The sequence below is a fragment of the Rhincodon typus genome, chromosome 13 (assembly GCF_021869965.1).
Source record: "Rhincodon typus isolate 14 chromosome 13, sRhiTyp1.1, whole genome shotgun sequence".
Taxonomy (NCBI): Eukaryota; Metazoa; Chordata; class Chondrichthyes; order Orectolobiformes; family Rhincodontidae; genus Rhincodon; species Rhincodon typus.
Window position 1 is genome coordinate 40,685,956 of NC_063344.1, and position 23,717 is coordinate 40,709,672.

The 23,717-nt window shown below is 40.0% G+C and overlaps 1 protein-coding gene across 1 annotated transcript in view; it reads right to left on the reverse strand.

Moving 5' to 3' along the window:
• plch1 (phospholipase C, eta 1) overlaps positions 1 to 23,717 on the reverse strand; it is a 79,979-nt gene that overhangs the window by 36,848 nt on the left and 19,414 nt on the right. The window contains exons 8-11 of the mRNA XM_048604606.1: positions 19,388 to 19,508; positions 12,076 to 12,247; positions 7,008 to 7,115; positions 5,355 to 5,516 (exon numbers count right to left, since the gene is read on the reverse strand). Of these exons, the coding sequence (XP_048460563.1) occupies positions 5,355 to 5,516; positions 7,008 to 7,115; positions 12,076 to 12,247; positions 19,388 to 19,508 (563 nt within the window). The remainder of the gene's footprint in view (positions 1 to 5,354; positions 5,517 to 7,007; positions 7,116 to 12,075; positions 12,248 to 19,387; positions 19,509 to 23,717) is intronic.

A 23,717-nucleotide genomic window follows, 5' to 3' on the forward strand; every position in this document is an offset into this window, starting at 1 on the left:
TTCAAAAAAAGCTTCAGTTCAAGCAACCAGAGTAGATAATGCAAAACCACCTTTAATTTGACAATTTTACTCTCAGGGGCTACTGGAACACTATGTGGAGATTTGAGAATCTCTCCACTGTAGTGGAAAGTTCTTTTAAGATTATGATTTAGAGGAAGCATATGAGTAATATACTCAACATTGGATTGGTTGATGCCACATGCCTGACAGTTTTCAATTTTCCAAGTATGTAAGAAGCAGTTTGTACTGTAAGAAACTAAACTCAATAGATTTATGTATTAAATTAATGAAAAGAGCTTGAAAAATAATTCAGTAAGTGTTACACAAATTGTTTTCTTTATTAGATAAAAATAAAATAGAAATGTTGAAATCTCTTTTCTCTGGATTAATTTCTTCCATTAATCCTTCTTCCACAAAAAACATACATGAGCTAACATTTTGCTATTACAAAGTGACCCCACCAAATGTCAAACACACAACTGATAAAGTAGCGTTCCAAACCGAACTGGATACTTGGGTTTGGTACAAAGACTAGCTAGTTGACAAAACAGTGATTGATAGCCTGAACTTTCCAGGTGATCTTTTTAATGAAGGTTTGACATTGGAAAACTGGAGTTACCCAGAACTTTAAACTTTAGCAAGGAGCTAGGAGCTGGTAGAATTAGATTAGCTTTCTCATATATATAACTCATCCAATGAGCCATTCCTTTGATTTCAAGGCCACATTTAAATGTCTCTCAGGCACTACTGGGAGATTTGGGGACCAGAAGAAGGTCAGCTGCAACAAATTAGGGGCTCTGGTTACCTGTGAAGCACTAACATTTTTTGGGTTATGGCAGGATTCCGATTCTGTATCATTGAAAACCAGAGAACAAAAGGGCAGTGTGAAAAGGTTGTCTTGTAAGCAACCTAATTTTAAATTAAAAATGAAACAAATCTCTCATTCTGATAACGTGACAGATGAAACAAAGGTACATATGCCTGACCAAGTTGACATGTTAGCACAGCAGCACCCTCTTTGTCAATAGCTATCCTTCATTAACCAAAGAAAACAAGGTCAAAGAAAAGTTTACAAAGGAAACCAGTACATAGATGGGAGGAAAGCAGATTAATAATCACTGGCAAAGCAAACACCTTTTCTTCATTACATTCTTCAACCTATGCAAATTATAAACCTCAATTCCTTCTTGTAACCTGAAAATATAAGGTTTTCTTCCATGTCTTCTCCTCTCACACACCCACACCGGGTTTGAATTATCCAGCCAACCACCTAGCAGCTCTTCTTGTGGAATGTCAACAATCATTTTGTTGAATAGAGTACTTAACTGCTTGGTTCTATCCTGCTTACAATAAGAAAGATAAGAGTGAGACAAACAATGTTAAAAAGACAAGCTTAAAGGCTTTGTGCCTTAATGTGTGGAGCATTTGCAATAAAGTGGATGAACTAATTTTGCAGATAGATATAAACGGGTACGATATAATTGGGATTACGGAGACATGGCTGCAGGGTGACCAGGGATGGGGACTGAATGTCCCAGGGTATTCAGTACTTAGGAAGGACAGGCAAAAAGGAAAAGAAAAAGCAAAAAGGAGTGGCTAAAGGGGAAATTAACACAATAGTGAGAAAGGATATTAGCTTTGACAATGTGGAGTCTGTTTGGATAGACTTCAGAAATACCGAGGGGCAAAAACCATTAGTGGGTGTCATATATAGACCCCCAAACTGCAATGATGTTGGGAATGGCATTAAACAGGAAATTAGAGATGCCTGTGATAAGAGAATATCAGTGATCATGGGTGATTTTAATCTGCACATAGATTGGGCAAATCAAATTAGCCACAATGCCGGACAGGCGGAATTCCTGGAGTGTATACAGAAGTTTTCTTGACCAATATATGGAGGAACCAACTGGACAGCAGGCCATCTTAAACTGGGTCCTGTGTAATGAAAAGGGAATCATTGCCAATCTAAGTGTGCGAGACCCCATGGGGTTGAGCAATCATAACATGATAGAATTTTTTACCAAGGTGGAGAGTGAGGTAGTTGATTCAGAGGCTAGGGTTCTGAATCTTCATAACGGAAACTATGAAGATATGAGGCTTGAGTTGGCCTTGATAGATTGGAGAAAGTTACTTAAAGGAATGACAGTGGATAGGCAATGGCAAACATTCAAGGAACGGTAACAACGGTTTATTCCTGTCTGGCACAAAAGCAAAATGGGTAAGAGGGCCAATCCATAGCTTACAAAGGAAATTAGAGATAGTATCCGATCCAAGGAAGAAGCATACAGATTGGCCAAGAAAAATCATAAGGAGTCTGAGAAGTGGGAGCAGTTTAGAATTCAGCAAAGAAGGACCACAGGATTGATTAAGAAGGGGAAAATACATTATGAAAGTAAGCTTGCAGGGAAGATAGGCTGACACTAAGAGTTTCTATAGGTATGTGAAGAGAAAGAGATTGGTGAAGACAAATGTAGGTCTCCTGCAGACAGAAACAGGGGAATGTATAACAGGGGACAAAGAAATGGCTGAGCAATTGAATAAATACATTGGTTCTGTCTTCATAAAAGAGGACACAAATCAGATACCAGAAATTTTGAAGAATGCAAGATTTAGTGAGAGGGAAGAATTGAGGGAGATCAATATTAGTAGAGAAATGGTGCTGGGAAAATTGATGGGATTGAAGGCAGATAAATCCCTACAGCCTGATAATCTACATCCCAGAGTACTTCAGGAAATGGCTCTCGAAATAATGAATGCATTTGTGATCATCTTCCAGGATTCTATAGACTGTGGAACAGTCCCTGCAGATTGGAGGATAGCGAATGTCACTCCAATATACTAAATGGGAGGTAGAGAGAAAATAGGGAACTATACACCAGTAAGCCTAACATCATTAGTGGGGAAAATTCTTGAATCCATTCTCAAGGACTTTATAGCAGACCATTTAGAAAGCAGTGGCAGGATCAGACAGAGTTAGCATGGATTTAAGAAGAGGAAATCATGCTTGACAAATCTGTTGGAATTCTATGAAGATGTAACTAGTAGAGTTGGCAAGGGGGAGCCAGTCGAAGTGGTATATTTGGACTTTCAGAAAGCATTTGACAAAGTCCCACAGAAGAGATTATTGTGCAAGATTAAAGTGCATGGGATTGGATGAAGTGTATTGAGATGGATAGAAAACTGGTTGGCAGACAGGAAACAAAGAGTAGGAATTAATGTCTCCTTTTCAAATTGGCAGTTAGTAACAAGTGGGGTGCTACAGAGATCAGTGCTGGGACCCCAGATATTCACAATATATATTAATGATTTGGGTGAGGGAACAAAATGTATCATCTCAAAGTTTGCAGATTATTCTAACTTAGGTAGGAGGGTGATCTGTGACGAGGATGCAGAGATCCTTCAGCATGATCTGGACAGGTTGGGTGAGTGGGCAAATCAATGGCAGACACAGTATAATTTGGATTAATGTGAGGTTATTCACTTTGGAAGCAAAACAAGGAGGCAGATTACTACCTGAATGGCTGTAAATTGGGAGAGGGGAGTGTGCAGCGGAACCTGGGTGTCCTTGTGTACCAATCGCTAAAGGTAAGCATGCAGGTACAGCAGGCAGTAAAGAAGGCAAATGGTATGTTGGCTTTATTTGCGAGAGGTTTCGAGTACAGGAGCAGGGATGTGTTGTTGCAGTTATACAGGGCTTGGTGAGGCCACGCCTAGAACACTGTGTGCAGTTTTGGTCTCCTTTTCTGAGGAAGGATACTCTTGCTCTCGAGGGAGTGAGGCAAAGGTTTACCAGGCTGATTCCGGGGATGGCGGGACTTACGTATGAGGAAAGATTGACTAGGTTAGGATTGTTTTCGCTGGAGTTCAGACGAATGAGGGGTGATCTCATAGAGACTTATAAAATTCTAACAGGACTAGACAGGGTAGATACAGGGAGGATGTTCTCATGGTGAGTGTGTCCAGAACCAGGGGTGAATGTCTGAGGATTTGGGGTAGACAATTTAAGACGGAAATGAGGAGACATTTCTTCACCCAAACAGTGGTCAGCCTGTGGAATTAGTTGATGCCAAAACATTGAATATATTCAAGAGGTGGCTAGATATAGCACTTGGGGCAAATGGGATCGAAGGTTTTTGGGAGAAAGCAGGTTAGGCTATTGAGTTGGGGGATCAGCCAAGATTGTGATGAATGGCAAAACAGGCTCGAAGAGCTGAATGGTCTCCTCCTGCTACCATGTTCTATGTTTCTATATTACTCAGGGATTGAGCAGTTGCTATGAACAGCAACATAGATTTGCAGCTGTCTCCCTCTCTCACACTCACACAAGTACAAGAGCAGAAAATGGTCCCAATGTATACTAGCATTATGATCCAAAAATTCTTATGAAATATAATCCTACATTTCCTTAGATATTTTTTAGAGTGTGGAAACAGGCCCTTCGGCCCAACAAGTCCACACCGACCCTCAGAGCATCCCACCCAGACCCATCCCCCTATAACCCACCTAATCTACACATTCCTGAACACTACAGGCAAATTAGCATGGCCAATCCACCTAGCCTGCACATCTTTGGACTGTGGGAGGAAACCGGAGCACCCGGAGGAAACCCACACAGGCATGGAGAGAATGTGCAAACACATGTTTGGAAGAACTGCCCATCATATTTTCCTTTCCAACATAACCAGTCATTAGATTAGTACAACATCTAATCCTATTAATCCTACCTGAGAGCTATCACCACCAATATAAAGATTTTTTGTGGCAACTCAGTTTGTGGAACAAATTATTGATGTAAGTTTAGACTTTGTCAAGTTGCTAAATTTTCATCCAATTTGAACAATACCATAACTCAAAATTTAACTTGATTGAAAATGGCAACACATCTACAAGGGAGAAAATCTTTGATATGAATGTTCTGTATTCATATAAAATGCAAGTGAAATGACAGTACTAATTTTCTATTTGAGAGTTTAATGAATACTACATTTTCAAAATCTGTGCTACTATCTACAACTCAAACCAGATTGAAAAGGAATTCTTAGAATGGTGAACAAGTAATTCCATTAAGTTGCATTTGGTACAGACCTACTGAAGATTCATCAAGTGAACATGAAAAGTTGCAATGGCAAGTTTTGTTTTACAAAAGGCACAAATCTATTCAAAACATTTTTAACTTATGAGGCTTATAAGCAATTATCCATGTATGAACTATCCAAATTTGGTAAAATTAAATGAATTGCTGATTCCAAACCCTCTGTCCCTCCTTCCTCACTGAAGTTAAACCACAGTAGAAGGGCAAAATGCCACAGCAAGGAAAAATACAAAATGGTACATAAGACGACAAATGTTACCTGCTGTAGCTTGACATTTAGACCTTTATGTGTTGTTCTTAGAAGTGCACAGACGGTGTAGCTGTTTGGATCTTCTTTATCCTGGATCTGAGACTCTTTCAGCAAGAAATCCAGCTTTTTCCTGATAAAACATTCCACTTGATGATAGTTTGTACTGTTACCCTGCATGGGTCACATATTGTTATTATGTTACATCTTGTCAATAATGTCGCTAAATTGCTCAAACACAAGGCACAAATCTAAAAACAGAAATGCTAAGGGGAGTTTTTGCTCAGCCAGAACAAGGTGCGCAGCCAGTAAAAATTAGTTGGGAGGCATACACCACCATAGAATGTAAGTAGTAGATCATCTGGCCCATTAGATCTGGACTGCCATTCAATGAGATCATGGCTGATCTAACAATCCTCAACTCCACTTTCTTGCCTTTTCCCCATAACCCTTTGATTCCTTTACTGATTCAAAATCCGTCCAATGATCGGACTCCAATTATCAGGGACGTTTATTTTTAAAACAGTCTACTATTTTGTAGCAATAAAGATACACATTCAAGGTATTCTAACTGAAAATTTTGGCATCACAAAATCTATTGACTGAAAAGTTATAATAAATACACCCAGCGGTAATGATGCCAACCTCTTTAAAAGTGCCTTAAATGTCAAGGCTTTGTCATACAATTCAACAAATTACACAAATCTGTCTATTGATCCATACTGAATGTAGGTATACAACAAAAGGCTATTTAAACAGAATGCTCTACTTGAAACAGAATGGAAGCCAAACGAATTGTGCATTATAAAGAGGAAAGTGAATACATCTTTGAAAATGAAAATAAATAATTTAGTATGGAGAAAGGTGAGGTTGCAAGGTAGAATGGGGTGAATAGTGTCCCTTCTGGACTGTAGTCATAAATTCTCTATTTTACAATACATTGCATATTACATTGTAATATAATTCTGCTTGAAGATGGTGCACCCTCCAAACTGCTCTGGCCAATATCACAAGTTTCATAGCCTTTCACTTGCCAGATAGATTCCCCAGATTTAAAATGTACTCTCGAGAGGAAGTCATAGATCAAGTATCATTTAATGTATTAGGGTAGGTATACATATTCAATATTTCATTTATCCTGTTTTGAGAAATTTAAGTGTAATGATTTGAAGCCATTTAGAGTACAGTTTCCGTCTGTGCATGTTGAAGGATAATTACAGACTGCTTGTTCTAAGGATATGCTCTTAGAAACAAAGTTAAATTATTTCAATTAAATCATACTTAAATAAGACCAATATCAAACACTTGGACATATCAATCCTGAAATGCAAGGTAACAAGGCCCAAACAACAAACACGCTTGTGACTAAATCAACTAAAACAATGGATTTTTAATAGCCTTTTTTTAGCATAAGGGAAAATGTAATGACAACAAATAGTACGTGAAGTTTTTTTTTCAAAGCTAAATGTTTGTCTTTAGTCATTACAGTAAATTAATTTTTATCCTCCATCATGACTGGGTCATCATTGCATTGCAGTTTGTATAACTGATTTTACACAAATTTTTCACATGAAACATGTTTGTGCAAAATAGCTATTGTATTTAAATATTCTCAACAAAGTTAAATTTTGAACTTAATTTGAAAGATATCAGTTGAACTCATACATTGTTTTGTTTTAATTTGCATTCTTCTTCAATTTCATCAGCACTATCTTCATCGGAAACATCTCCTTCTTCTGCATCAGTCCTAAGATCAGGAGGCAGTTTCTTCCCCTGAAACAAATCAGTATTGCATAATTTTAATCATACACAAGGGACACTATTCAGCCCATTCTGTAGAATCCCTACAGTGTGGAAACAGGCTCTTCGGCCCAACAAGTCCCCACCGAACTTCACAGCAACCCACCCAGACCCATCCCCCTGTAACCCACCTAATCTACACATCCCTGAACACTACGGGCAATTTAGCATAGCCAATTCACCTAACCTGTACATCTTTGGACTGTGGGAGGAAACCGGAGCACCTGGAGGAAACCCACACAGACACGTGGAGAATGTGCAAACACCACACAGATAATTGTCAGAGGGTGGAATCAAACCCAGGTCCCCGGCACTGTGAGGCAGCTGTGCTAACCACTGAGTCACCATGCCGCCCTTTATCAAGCCTAATTTTGGTTTGTTGAAATTATCGAGACTAAATTTGTCAGATAGACAGTGTTTAGAATGTTTTATTTGTATTACAAAAGACAGACTTTGTAGTACTTTAAGGAAATGTATACTCTACTCAAGGGAAAGCACAAATCTACCTGTAAAGTCCTGACAACTTAACAGATAGTGCAATGGAAGCAATAATTACTTCGTTTGAATATTTTCAAGTCCACTATGCCAACAAGACTCAGGACTGGAATTACACTGTAACTTTGGCGAGATTGTGAAATGGCTTTGGGTCCACATTGTTGCAAAAGTATCAACATAGCATGAATTTTGGTTTCCGAACTAACTTCCAAAAGGCACAAGAACTGCTCCATGTCACATCCAATGGACTTCATGTGAAATTAAATTTCAGTCTAGTCTGAATACATAACTTAGAAGAGCTCAGGTATTGCACTAGCTTTGGATTTCCTGAGTATTTTATAAACTTTTTTTTGCTTTGGCATGTGTTGTAGTGTGTCTGTTCTGCCTGTTATTTAATCACAATACAATGTAATGAGAAAATATTCTTGAGATATGAATTAAAAATTGTTATTGTGTCAGCTGTCAAATTGCATTCTATTCATTTTCAAGGAGATAGAGAAACACAGGAGCATGCCAATTACAAATCATTTGCCTGCTTTCTTTTATAGGCAGTAACTGAATTGAGAGTTAGAATTTGCATGTTATGTGATCTCACTCTGATTAATTTTCATATACCCAAAAAGAAAATGAATTTTGTATCACTGTCCTAGTGAGTGGGCTAACTACTATTCTTTTAGTCTGTCTTAGCCCTAAAACCAGGCTTTTGCAACACGTGCATAATTTTTTTTCCTAAGGTATGATGCCTGGACCTTATTGGCTCCCTTCACAGCCTGGCACCCGAATGATATTTCAACATTGGTACGACGAGAGGTTATCAATCTGAAATGAAATGTTAGATTGGACTTTAACTTGCCAGGTCGGGTGGATTTCTGAGTCAGTGGTTGATTAAAAGATCATAAACTTCCAGGGCTTCAGTAAGCTCCAGGAGCCTGTTGATGTCTGCGTTTAACCGAAGCGCATTTATTAACATATGGAAAACCCCTGTAAACAGGCAAATCGAGTATGACATGTTAGAAGCTAATTAAGAGGAATTTTAACTCTGAATTTTGCCTTTAACTGAGGGCACAGAATTTCTGTAACTCATCGCATTGAACAATATGAGAGGACAGTGGAGATTTGACAGGGCTGAGAGAATGGAGGACAAAAAAAACTGTCAAGTACTAAAATATTACAGCAAGCTGCTTCTTTGCCCAAGTGAATGGTTTTTGCTCATAGGACCTGTTCTAAGAATGTGCTTTCACAACTTTGGAAATGATTTCAAATGTATTGGTAACAATTTCTGCTAGTTTAATCTGCACTTCAGTGCCGGCAACTTTCACAGCATCATGGGAATTGCTGATGAGAGAAGGTCTTCAAAGGGACTTGGGGGTACTTTTGCACAAAACACTGAAAACTAGTGCAGCAGGTAATTAGGAAGGCTAACAGAATGATGGCCCTTATTTCAAGGTGGAAGGAGTATAAGAGTAGGGAAGTCTTATTACAACTGAACAAGGTGCTGGTGAGACGACATCTGGAGTATTATCAGCAATTTTGGTCCCCTTATTTAAGATATTGTTAGGATGATTCCATGTATGGAGGGATTGTCTTATGTTCAAAGACTAAACAAGTTGGGACTCTACTCACTGGAGTTTAGAACAATGAAAAGCTTTCATTGAGACATAGAGGATTATAAAGGGGCTTGACAGGTAAATGCTGAGAGGATGTTTCCCTTCATGGGAGAGTCTAGGACCAGTAGGCATACTCTCAGAATAAAGGGATGCCAATTTACGACTGAGATGAGGAGGCATTTCTTCTCTCAGAAGGTTGAGTACCTTTGGAACTTCTTGCCACGGAGAGCTGTGGGGACAGAGTGCTTTTGTATATTTAAGGCTGAGATAGATATTTTCTTGATCAGTAGGGAAATCAAGGATTACAGGGAAAACACAGGAAAGTGGATGTGAGGACTGTCAGATCAACTATGATCCTATTGAATGGTGGAGAAGGTTTGAGGGGGTGAACAGCCTACTCCTGTTTGTATACTTTGTGGTCTTATTCCTAGGACCTGTGAAGACTAACAGGAGGATCAACATCAGCAGGAGCCCTCTTCTCAACCACGTGCTGTTCTTCAGGACAGAGCAGATGAGTACAAAGCTCCAGTTCACAGGAAGTGATAGTGCAACATTCTGTTTGGAGGCAGACGTTTAGCTGACTGAAACCATTGCCTCAGGAGCATCAGACTTTTCAATACGGTGGTTGCTGACATTTGCAGCCCCTGGAAGGAAAGCTGTTTCTAAATGGAATTCTAAATGGTCAAACACATTGCAGGGTCACCACAGCAGAACTTCTTCATTTGCAACTCATTCCAGGGGATATCTGTACAGTCTCATAATATTCTGCCCACAGATGCAGAGTTAGGTGGTGGTAAATATGCTTGCCAAGGCTGAGACTTATGTGCTTTGTGTCACTGATGATGCCAGAGAGAACGAGAGGACTTTTGGACTTCCATAGATACAATGAATGGAATAGTCTGGAATGCATATGTGGCAGTCAAGGAGGAGCAAATTTCAGCAGATGCTGGAATCTGTACTGAAAACAATAGATGTTGGAAATCACAGCGGGTCAGGCAGTATCTGTGGAGAGAGAGCAAGTTAATGTTTCGAGTCTGGATGGCTCTTCACTGGAGCTCTGAGTTGTCTAGACTTGAAATGTTAGCTTGTTCTCTCTCCATAGGTGCTTTCTGACCTGCAGATTTCCAGCATTTTTGTTTTCTATATGGCAATCAAGGTACTCTCAGATCACCCAGTAGTATTCATCAAGCGAAAAGATACTAATCCATTAATGATCAGCTTGGATGCAATAACTGAAAGATCATGATCCATGTCTGTGCAAGACACCTAAGAATCTACTCTAATGCATTCATCCTGTGTCAGTCAAAGCTGCCATGTTTATGCTTGTACACCTCCAGAAAGAACTGGAGGATGGCTCCTCAGGTAGAAGGGCTCCACTATAAGTTTGTGGCTGATGACACTTGTAAGGAATCCTATCGCTGACACCCAGCAAAGTCACAACCAAAGCTGTGTGAACAGGAAGAAATGACATTGAGCAAGCCATCGGGATGCTGAGGATGCAGCTAATTTATCTGCACAGTTCTGGGGAGCTTCCTTCAGGATATACCAGCAAGGGTTTCCAGAATAGTAGGGGGTGCCGTATCTTGTACAAACATTGCTAAGGAGTGAGGACTGAGCTCCAAGAAGAGGAGAACGATCACTACTCTGCAACTTTGAAGGAACAGCCTCATGTAAAGGCACCTGCTGCTGCTAAATTAAATGCCAGATGCCCGAGATGGACTGATTCAGGCATGTTTCAGCTAGTGTAAGGCAGTGCAACTGTGTGGCACATTAATTCTGAACCCACACTGTCCTTCAGTCCTCAGTACAAAGCAGTCCCTTGCACAGATATCTATCGCTCTATTTTTATTCTGGTCATACCATTTCTTACAACATAGATAGCAATAGTGGAGTTGATAAACAATGAACAAAAGAATTACAATGTTGTACAGCATTAAGCGAATACCTTAGTGCAACTACAGATCTTTTCTCTATGTTTCCTATAACTCCTACTTGGTGCAACAGCAGTGGCTTCAGCCTACCTGGAGAAAGACTGTTGTTACACTGCTGGACAGCTTAAATGCCTTGGGAGACATCCTCTGTGGTTTGGAGCCCTGAGTAGCCTGCCAATTGCACTTGCATACGGGTAGACTCACCATCAAGACAGAAGGCAACACATAGGGCTCTCATCAGGTGGGCAAGGGGTCAGAAGTTGTGCTTTCAGCAGAGTCTGCACTTCCATATGTCCTTTCTCCACCTTTGCTCTCATGTCTCACCCATGCTTCTCTGCTAGCCAAGAGCTGGAAAGTGCTTTGATTCAGTGAAACCGTGAACAGCCAGCTCAAGGCTTTCCTCCAATCTTTTTCAAATGGTAGGCTGGATTGGTAGGCCATTAGCCATGGTCAGCGTGCACCCACTGCCTGTCATATCTGAAGCTTCCTGGCTGTGGGCATTTTTGTTCTGATTGGCCTTACAGCTGCCAAATGTGGGCTGCCACCAGGAATAGGATAGCAGAACAGCGATAGCCACTTAATCAATGGTTGCCTGTAAAATGCATACAGAAGAACAGAAGACCTACAAACCACCTGTCTGTAGAAACAATACACATTTCCACCTAATCTTGGGACAAATTCTACTCAAATACTTTTTTTTTAGTTTCTGGCTGTCATGGAGAATGGCAAGTAACAAAGTTCAGCTCTCTCTCTGTACTAGTAACTCCTTTCTAGGGGAGGAGTTTCTAAACTAGGCGAACTCCATTTCAAATTAAATCCAAAACATTAACCCCAACACAACAGGAAGCCTCACTGTGATAAACAAAATCACAAATTTTGAAAAAGTCTTGGAACCATTACCTTTATAAGAATTTTTCCCTTCAGATGCTTGGGAGTGGGAAATTGGTCGTTGTCGTGAGTACCAACAGAGGACAAGTCGAGTTTGTCACCGAGGATGTCTTTTAAATATTGGGTGATCTTCTGTTGTTGCTGAATGCTGCAGTGGTTTTCAATGGACAGAATTACAGGATACCTGCCAGTACAATAAAAAGTAAAAATAATGTAGCTGCTGTCAATTCAGCGCATTTCTATGCTTTGGCTAAGAGGAATCCAAGCTAAATCTAAATTCAAATTCTATTTCTTTGCAAACACACATAATTGCTGCTCTTTGAACATTTACTACAACATCCTGGGGTATGGAAATAGTCAAGCACCAATTCTTGTGTACAAACTGATCAATTTCTGTTGTAACTTGTGCTATTAGTGGGTTTTAAACTGAATTGAGTTGTTTACACCCAAATTTTCAGTGCCAGCTAATTTGCAATTATCAGAAGCAGCCTGACAGCCACACGAAGTGGGCACAGGGCAACCTGACCTACCAGGCACCTATTTCCTCTTACAGATCAGATAGACAGATTTCCATTGTGAAATGCGCTGGTGCCAACAGAGAAAAATCATTTAGGAAAAGGAAAATTCATGAGCAAAGATGTGCCCAAGTCGATATGGAGTAAATTAAGGAAAAAAAGTTTCAACATTCTAAAATACATTGATTTTTGTATTCCTGTGAACCTTTTGTGACCTTTGTGTTGTTTATTGATACCCAGCTACTCAGAATACCCACTTAGAATTTGTGCTTATAGTATGGGTGCCACATGCACAGAGATTTAAAATACCCCAAATTTGCATTCAAAACCTGTCAACTTATTTCCACTGCCGTGAATCTCTTAAATCCAATGTGTTTCCAGGAGGTTGGAACTTAATCCCATTTTCTGCCTTAATTGCCTCAATGTTATAAAAAAGATTAGAAAAGACAAGTGAAAATCCTGCTTTGTTTGTCAATGTTAGTTAGCTAATGTCAACCACCCACAATTTTAAATTTGCTTCAATTCTCAAGGTTTATTGAAAAATGTATATTCTGGAGTCTAAATAAGCAATGCAGCATCGTAAAATCAACCAGAAATGTGATTGAAGCAAATTTGTTACATATTAGCCATCTAATTAATATTATTAAAAAGGTGACTGAATACTTATAAAAGAAAAATAAAGTTTCAAGAAGAATGCAAAACATTTTTTTTCCATTTTGACTTTTTTTCTCATTTTAGGATTACAATTTGGTCACTGCAAAGATTTACAGGTTCAACATAGGAATGGGTAGGCCATTCAGCCCCTTAGGCCTGCTCCACCATTCAATAAGACCATGGCAGATCTGTGACCAAATTCCCTATGCCTGGCTTGGGCTCATATCCCTTGATACCCTTGCTTAATAAAAAATTGTCTCTCTGATTTCAATTTAACAACTGAATTAACATCGACTGCCATTTGAAAATGAGAATTCCAAACCTTCCGCTACTCTGTGTATGTAGAAGTGCTTTTTAACATCTCTTCTGAACAGCCTGGTCCTAATTCTTAGACTATGCTCCCTGCTTCTAGAATCTTCAACCAGTGGAAATAGTTTATTTTTATCTACCCCGTCTTTCCTTCTATTAATATCCTGAAAGCCTCGGTCAGATCATCCCTTAACTTTCTAAATTCTAGACATTAAAGGCCTAATTTGTCTAATCTTTCCTCATAACTTAACTCCTGAATAACAGGTATCATCCCTGATCCTCAGGGTCAAAATATCCTTCTTAAGGTTGATGACCATAAGACATAGGAGCAGAAATTAAGTCATTTGGCTCATCAAGTCTGCTCCGCCATTCAATCATGGCTGATAAGTTTCTCAACCCCATTCGTCCGCTTTCTCCCCGTAACCCTTGATCCTCTTGACAATCAAGAACCTATCCGTCTTAAATATACTCAATGACCTGGCGTCCACAGCCTTCTGTGGAAATGAATTCCACAGATTCAGCACTCTTTGGCTGAAGAAGTTTGTCCTTATCTCTGTTCTAAAAGGTCTTCCCTTTACTCTAAGGTTGTGCCCTTGGGTCCTAGTCTCTCCTACCAATGGAAATGTCTTCCCAATGCCCACTCTGTCCAGACCATTCAGTATTCTGTAAGTTTCAATTAGAGCCCCCGCCTCATCCTTCTAAACACCACCGAGTACAGACCAAGAACCCTTAAATGTTTGTCATGTGTTAAGCCATTCATTCCTGGGATCATTCACGTGAACCTCCTCTGGATCCACTCCAAGGCAGTACATCCTTCCTGAGGTATGGGGCCCAAAATTGCTCACAATACTCTAAATGTGGTCTGACCAGAGCTTTATAAAGCCTCAGGAGTACACCCCTGCTTTTATATTCAAGTCCTCTCAAAATAAATGCCAACGTTGTATTTGCCTTCCTAACTACTGACTCAACCTGTAAGGTTACCTGCAGAGAATCCTGGATTAGAACTCCCAAGTCCCTCTGCACTTCAGATTTCTGAATTTTCTCACCATTTAGAAAATAGTCCATGCCTCTATTTTTCCTACCAAAGTGCATGACCTTCCATTTTCCCATGTTTTATTCCATCTGCCACTTCTTTGCCCACTCTTCTAACCTGTTTAAATCCTTCGGCAGCCTCTCCATTGCCTCAATACTACATGTACCTACACCTATCTTTGAACCATCTGCAAACTTAGCCAGAATTTCCACAGTTCCTTCATCTCGATCATTAATGTATAAAGTGAAAAGTCGTGGTCCCAACACTCAACCTTGCGGAACACCACTAGTCACCAGCTGCCATCCTGAGAAAGACCCTTTTAACCCCACTCTTTGCTTTCTGCCAGACAGCCAATCTTCTATCCATGCTAGCACCTTGCCCCTAACACCATGGGCCCTTATCTTACTCAGCAGCCTGCTGTGCGGCACATTGTCAAAGGCCTTTTGGAAGCCCTGACCTGCTCATAGTATTCTAAGCGTGGTCTAACTAGGATTTTGCATAACTGCAACATATCGACTACATTCCTATACTAAAGCCCTTTAGATATGAAGGCCAGCATTCCATTAGCCCTGTTGATTATTTTCTGCACCTGTTCATGGCATTTTAAAGAGCTATGCACCTGAAACTTCAAATCTCATTGAACATCACTGTATTTAACATGGTGACTGCTAAAACATACCCTGATCTATCCGCTTTCAATCAGAAATGGATAACCTCACACTTGCTTATATTAAAATTCATCTGCCACAGCTTTGCCCATTCACCTAATCTATTAATGTCCTGTTGTAATTTTATGCTGTCATCAACGCTATCTACAAAGCTGCCCAATTTTGTGTTGCTGGCAAATTTGGATATTTGACTTTTTAATGCCATTATCCTGCTTGTTAATGAATATTGTGAATAATTGAAGCTGCAACACAGATCCCAGCTCGTCACCACTAGTCACGTCCTGCCATTTTGAATATTTACATATGATTCCAACCCTATTTCCTTTCACTCAACCAATTTCCCAAATATGTCAGTAATATACCCTCAAATCCACAGGCTTCCACATTAGTTAACAGCCTCTTGTGTGGGACTTTGTCAAAAGCCTCCATCCACCACCTTGGTCACCTCTTCAAAAAAATCTATGAGATTTTCAGACATGACTTCTCCTTTGTGATTCCATGCTGACTCTCCCTGATTAACTGAAATTTTTTGAGGTGATCAGTTACCTTAAGCTTGATCACAGACTCCAACAATTTCCCCACCACAGATGTCAGGCTAACTACTGTAATTCCCTCATGTCCTGCTGTCACCTTTCTTTAAGAGCAGTGTAACAATCCAGAGGTACAACTCCTGGATCCAGGGAACTCGGTAGTGTGCTCTCCTAACTCCTTTAATATCCGTGGATGGTAACCATTGGGTCCTAGGGATGTGACACTCTGCAGTTCCATTAATTTTCAATTTGATGATAAACTTAAGTTTTAGTTAGAATCTGTCTCTGATCCTCTGATAATTTCTTTGGGGCTTCTGGCAATCTATCCTCCTTTTCTGCTGTGAATACTGAAAGAAAAATAATCATTCAGCATGCCTGCCATTTTCTTGTGGCCATTGACAATATCCTTACTGTCAGCCTTCAGTGAGCTAAAGGTACTCTCAATTAGCTGCTTTCCCTTTATTGAACCATAAAATCTCTTCTTATTGTCTTTTAGGCCCATTGCAAGTTTCCTTTCACAATCATTTTTGGCCACTTTTAAGAGTCGCTTTGTGGCTCTTTGTTGGTCTTTGCAGGTTGTTCCATTCTGTGGGATGTGTAATGTTCTTTGCATTTTTCATAAGCCTTTTCTTTTAACTTTATGCTGTGCCTTACCTCCTTATTGTTTATGGCTGTTTTTCTTTTGAGAGGTGGAGTTTTTCTTTCTCATGGGTACTTTGAACACCCTTCACTGCTCCTCAGTTGTCTTACCTGTTAGCAGAGCTATACAGTTTACTATGGACAGTCTCCACCTCATCTCATTAAAGTTTGCCTTACTTAAATAGAAAATTCTTGTATATGAACTTTGCTTGTCTCTTACAAACACTACATGAAACTCGATCATGTCATGATCACTATTTGACAAATTCTCATTTACAACCAAGTCACTTATTAAATTGGGCACATTGCTCATTAGTAGATCCAATATTGCGGTTCCCCTTGTTGCATCCAAGACATATTGCCGTAGGAAACCATCCTGGACACACTCTAGAAATTCATTGCCTTTTTGGCAGGTGGTTGTCTCTCCCTGTCTGTGTTAAAATTAAAATCCTCCATTAATACTATGTTGCCCTTGCTTTTTGTTGCCTAATTTTAGATTTATACATTGGAGCACTTCTGAACTGCTAACAGATGATCCATATATGACACCTATTGTGGTTTTAGTTCCTTTACTGTTCCTCAGTTCCACTCAAAAGGTCTCCACTGGATGCTCTCCCCTCATTAGATCCTTCCTCATCACGGAAGTGATTTTGTTTCTGATCAGTGATGCCATTTCACCCCCTCTGCTGTTTCCTCTACTCCTCCTGTAAATTTTATAATTTGGTATGTTTAGTTCACAGTCCTGACCATCCTGCAGCCATGTCTCCATAATGGCTACTATATTATAGTTTCCAATTTCAATTTGTGCCTGCAGCTCATTTAATTTGTCCCTTACACTCTTACATTATCTTTACATTTGCATAAAGAACCCAATTTTGGCTGTACACTCTATCCTGTCCTTCAGCATCTTTTTATTATTTCAACTTTCTGGCTTACCAAATACACATTTTACAGTCCCATCCTGTTCATTAAACTGGCCCTGCCTATTCATCCTATTAATCTCTACCATCTCCTCACATCCTGACCTGCTGTTCCAGTTCGGGCTGGGTAATTTACACAGCATTACTGAGAATACTTTAAAGTCGACACAGTTTTATCAGCAATTCAAAAGGGTTCATAATTATTGGGCAAATCACTTTTCTATTGCATTGTTTCTCTATATATTTGTTTTGCTGCCCCAATTCTAAATGTAACTGCTCTCTATTCTTAGCCATTATTCAAAAAGATAAAAATTTTACATTATTTTGTTTTCATAGCTGAAAAAAGAACGTACACAAAATGAAAGTTCAATAAATGAAAATATTACAGGTGAGAAAAACAAACCAGCACTAAAGTTAGTCAGAAATATTGGAGGAATTTCTCCAGTCAAGGAGAGACTTAGTGGAGTGCATGCAGGGTGTTAGATCAGCTGTTACGATCCCAGCTGACATAACACTGGGCAAACAAGGTCCCATATTAAAAACTGACTTGATAGATTGTTTTTAATTTAACATTGTGGTTATTGATTGCAACATACGCAGACAAGGCTGCAAGTTCTTTAACAATAAAACAGAGGTTTATTGAAAGATCTTAAAACACAGCAAAACAGAGTTTGTTACTTCCCACCACTATCATTAGATAATGTTTAAAATTGTGAGAAATTATCCCTCAATATCAAACCTTTAGGTTCAACTTAACTGATTACCTTCAGCTCTATCCTGTGAACTATGAAATCTTCTTCCATTATTATTATTCACAAAACTGAAAGCTCAGACTTCCTCATTCTTTGAACAATCTGCAGATTTCTAACTAAATACTCCTTGTCTGGAAGTTTCACAAACTAAACCTCTTCTCCCGGTCCACGGGTTTTCCAGTCACTGCTCTCTGACACGTACTGGGTTAAGTCACTGTTGTAGAAACAATTTTCAGACCTTGTTTTTTTAAAACCTTACACATCCATTACACACCTAAAAGTGACTTTGGATCAGAAAACCAACATCATCCCAGCTTCTTCGAGCTTTTGCCTGGGCAAGTTTGAAAGTGATCCCAAGGCAGCTTTTGGGTAAAACATTTAAATATTCACTCCTTCAAAGTGTTTTTAGTGCTTGATAAGTGATTGCAAAGTTCCTGGAAAGTCACTTCACCTCTCTTACACTTCACTCACCTTATTTGTGCTTCCCCCCTGTCAGCCCTCACCATTGTATATAGAGTTTATGAAACTGTACCTTGCAGTTTTAACAAAGAGCAAAGAGGAGTGGCAAAACTGACACCAGCACCAGTAGCACCAGCTGGCTTCTTCTCAGTTATATGCCCTTCCATAGAACAGAGGAATGGACATAAACATTTAACACTAAGGAAACAAGACCCCAACACAGGATCTACATCACAAGGTTTTGCGTGGATCATTAACACTGGCATGGACCAGCTGGCATGAATGGCTTGTTTCTATGTTGTGTCTCCCTGTGTCTTATTTTCAAAAACACATTGATATTAGGGTAAATTTGGTATCAGAAAAATTACTGACTTGAGTTCAATGGGCATCGTGACCTCTATGTTTTTGTAATCTTCCCTTTATTTTCATATGTTAGAATTTTAGAAGGTTGCGTACTGCTGCAATATCTGTTCAATGAAATCTCATGCCACACAGTAAGCTCTAGGAAAATTCAGCCTTTAAGGGAAGCCAATAGTCAACAACGGTGTGATAATTCTGCCCATTTTCGTTAGTCATGGATTAAGCTTGATATAACTTTGATCTCAAAAGCCAGACTAAAGTTTGCTGTAAACATTAAACCTTCAATATACTTTTCTAAGGAGTGCCTAATGCTAATAAAGACAGGAAATATTTCAATTCCTAAAATAAAGATCTAATAGTGCACCATATTTGTCATTAGAAAGTTTGATTGTTAGACACGTATTTTGTGAACCTGGGAAAATCAACAACAGACACACAAGCACTGAATTTTATACTGATTTTAAGTTAACAAATCTGGAACTTACTCATTTTTGATGAAAGCATATTTGCTAATGGTTTCAACAACATCTCGGAAGAGGACCTTGGAAGTGAGTGTATAGCCATGCTGTACAATTGGTTCTCCCTCTGGGCCATCCCAGCAGTCAACTGAAATCAAGAGAAAATAAAGCAGGTTCAAAGGTCAAACAACAGGCCAGCACAGAATAATTAACAGAAAACTGAAAAGAGCATTTTGGTCGACAGAGATGAGGATGAATTTCTTCCTTCAGATGATTGAGAGCCTCTGGAATTCTTATCCTAGGTGTCTGTGGAAGCTGGCTCATTAAGTATATACAAGGCTAAAATAGATTTTTAATCAGTAAGGGAATCAAGTGTTATGGAAAAAGGCAGGAAAGTGGAGATGAGGGTTATCAGATCAGCCATGATTTCATTGAATGGCATAGCAGACTTGATGGGTTAAATGGTCTCCTTCTGCTCCTATGTTCCATGGTCTTTATGGTCTTGATCACTGCTTTATAATTTGGGGCAGAAATTACAGGAGGAAATGACAGCTCATTGATACGCTTCCCAGATGAAAGCAGATTCAAAACAATCCTTTCATATAGTCGTAATACATTATGGGTAGGATAAATTGATGCAGAGTGCCACTTTTACCTCTCAGTAGGGAGGATGTTCCACTCTCTGTTGTTGCATTAGATTTCCCTGAAGTTCAGCAGTTCTGGCAGCAATAGAACTATAATGGACACTGCCGAGACTGCAGCCTGTCCCAGAATGAGAGCCCTGGTGATTCTAGCTTGCCCTAGAGAAGGTGATCATGAGCTGTCTTCTTAAACTGCAACAGTCCGTTTGGTGTTGGTAGACCCACAATTCATTTGGGGATGAAGTTCCAGGACTTGACCCAGCAAAACTAAAGGAATGACAATATATTTCCAAGCTACGGTAGTGAGCGGCTTGGAAGGGAACTTGCAGGTAATGGTGTTCCCTTACATCTGCTCTCCCTGTCCTTGTGGTCTGGGGTTTGCAAGTTTCTGTGTAAGTAGTCTAAGGTTGCCTTTGGCTCCCAGGTGCTGCAATACACTAACATATTCTCTTCATGTGGCCATCTCTCCTGGCAATGTCCTCATCCCAGTCCTATCTCCATCCTCAGAACATTATTGTCAATCCCCTATTTCAACTGCATCCAGGACATTTGCCACATTATTGGTTCAAACTGGGAAGGAAATAGTATGCCATAATGATGCAGGATACCCTTTCTGGGCTATATTGCAAGACCCCACCAGAGGTGTCAAGCATCAAAACCTTATCATAAAGAGACCTATCGTTTGTTTCACAATCGCCCTGGTGGAAACATGAGTAGCATTGGATCTTCATTCTGGATCAGCGTGAGAGTTTTGAGCCATTGTGTTGTTGTGAGCCGGTGATAGCAGAGGTACCCCTTTCTCCCAGCTTCTGTTCCAATCTGGGCTGAAGACTGTAAAAAGAGGCAGGCACCCGTCAATTTTCTAGTATGTAAATGTCATTGCAGCTCACAGGATATCTGCCTCAGACCTCCAAAATTTGCATCAATAGTCAAATATAATTTGAACTTTCAGGAAACAGAAACTTTTTCTGTCACAAACATCACAAGCTGCTGTTAGGAGGCTCCCAAAGCCAGTGCTCCCAACCAGGATGAAACTGTCATCCAGACATTATGAACAAGAGTCCACCTCCAGCAAATGACAGTTGGGACATGATGGAGTGGGACATTCTGAATTGGCACCTACACTGTCTTTAAGACAGTTGAAGAAAATAACAACGAGGCTTATGTAACAAGTGTTTCATCATTTGCCTGCGCCTCCTTGGTGGATCATGTTCTGTTGTGCAAGACTGATCTTCCTCCTGAGCTTGCTGCTGATGCTCTAATTACTATCTCGCACATAATCTGTGGGGAATGTCAGAAAGATAATACAAAGTTATTGAATGAATTCCTGAGCCTTCACATCCATCACAATGTTATGTCCTCACACAGTGTGGACTGGAGGCTTCCCAAGGGGGTAATGGGGAGTGCTGAAGTAGGTGAACTTATACAATTGCATGGTGGACAACCAAAGAATTTAAGCTCCAATGTGAGTAGATTTCTTCCAGTAACCTACCATGAAAGTCCTCTTCCCAAAAATAGAGGCTCCCTTTACAACAAGGCCAATTTTCTTGTACATTTGTATTTCAGTGTGAGCATCTAGCTGCTGCAATGCATTCTTCCATAACTTGCTGTAGAAAGTGGTTGAAAAAATGGGAACTTTAGGTTCCAATTTTAAATTGCTTGTTATCATGACACTTGTTTAGCTGACATGACAATAAGCGTACACAATATAATGTTCATGATTGCTTGAAGCCAGAATTTGGAATCTGCATTCTTAGATAATAAGTTACCAGCTAATGAAGTGTAAATTGAAAGTAGCTGAGTGGCATTACTTTGTCAATGTAGGCATTGCTCCAATAGCCCCTTGGATGGCTTTAGAATCAAAGTTATTTACTCTGTCCCCAAAGAAAAAGAATAGTAACTTACTTCAATGATTTTTTATCTAGTCACAGTCATTTTGTGTAGTTATTGTGCAGTTGACTTTCGATTCAACATGGCAACGTTCCAATTTCACATTCATGTGAGTGACTTGCAGGCTCCCCCTCTGATGAATGAATTTTGCACCATCCTTCATAGTTTTTTGATGTCCTTATGGCTCCACGACCTTTCAGATTCCTCCCAGTTTGGTTGAACCTCTTTACATCGTGATTATTGTTACCCAGAGTTGAAGACTTTGGAAATGCCATGTCCTTGTTGGTTCTTCACCCTCCCCAAGTAGAGACCAAAGATAGCATGACGGTTTGATTCTCCAATCTCAGCTCCCTCCTATTCATGATGAGGTCCCAAACTTCCAGCTATAACTGCTCCCTATTCCCTCAGTACAATGATGTCCACCACAGACTCACAGTTGCTAACTTTCCCCAGGAATCCATGGACTGACCCTTGATTAGACCCTAACCATTACTGACCAAAACTCCAGTCCTGACTGTGATCCATCCCATTGGACTGCCTTGGCAGGACAGTCCTGACTGACCATATCACAGCCCAGACTTACGTTTATACAATACTATGACTGACCTATTGTAATCCCCAAACTAGCTTTACTTGATCGACATGACTAACCATGGCCCAAACACTGGACTAGAAGGATACAGACCCATGGACTCTGATAGGATCAAGTGCCTGCCTGACCATGGCTAACCCCCTAGACTGTAATGGGATAAGCCTGTTGATGGACTGTGGCAATACTCTGAGTGATGAGAGTCCTCCCTCACTTCAGATATGGCCATGTGGTTGAATGATATGGAGTGTGTTTGTCACGAAAGTTGGTGTAACATGCTGCAGCTCTGATGTTGATGTAACACAACACCACACAGTAACATGTCCATGTCCTCTCTAACTGACTGATTGTCTGTTTAACGCCCCCCACCAGTACAGTTGCCTCCCTGTAACTGAGCACTCAAGACCTTGTGAGCTAAAAAGCAATACAAGCTGCATAGTAACTCAGTGTTAAAGTCAGTGTGCACTATTAAAACACAGCCATAACACACGGACTGGATGCATCCATTAAGTGTTAAAGTCAGTGAATGCTAACAAAGCAAGCTCAGAGCCATAACATGCCTGTGCCCATGTTAGTGCAAAAACATTCTGTGTAGATACATTAGACATATGACTGTCCAAGTGCACAGAACAACCTGGAGATGAATGCAGTCACAGATGTCTATTAGCTTCAAAGTCAAGTGTTGAAAGCTTTAAATAGTGGCTGAGTTTATCTGACAGCAAGCATGATAATGAGGTGAAGGGCTGGTGGCCTGCTGATGCCAAGTTTTGTGAGTGAAGGGTTGAGGACAATAGTGGCCATGGACCATGCAGGACTTTGTGCAGAAGAAGCAGTTGCATGGTGGCTGGCACAAGCATTTGGCAAGCTGCAGCCTCCAGGTACCTGCTCTGTTTTACCTGTTGACTTTTTGCACATCCAGATTCTCAATGGAGGAAAGGAGAATTGGAAGTGCGATGTGAAAAGGGCGAGTTGGAGTATTAATGATATACAGATATATGGAAATAAGTCAGTTATCACGCAAGGGTGAGCTTCTGAAGTCCTCATTTAAAGCTTGAAGGGAAAATTGTGGGAGCTTTTCTCAATTTTGAGAACTGATTTTTCATTCTTGCTGCATTTACACATACATGAAAAACACTTCAGCTGCTATTTATCTTACCACATCTGGAAGGAGACTTTTTTGGCCCCCCTTTCTGAAATGGTGATTGAAACAGATTCAGCAGTAACTTTCAAAGAGAAT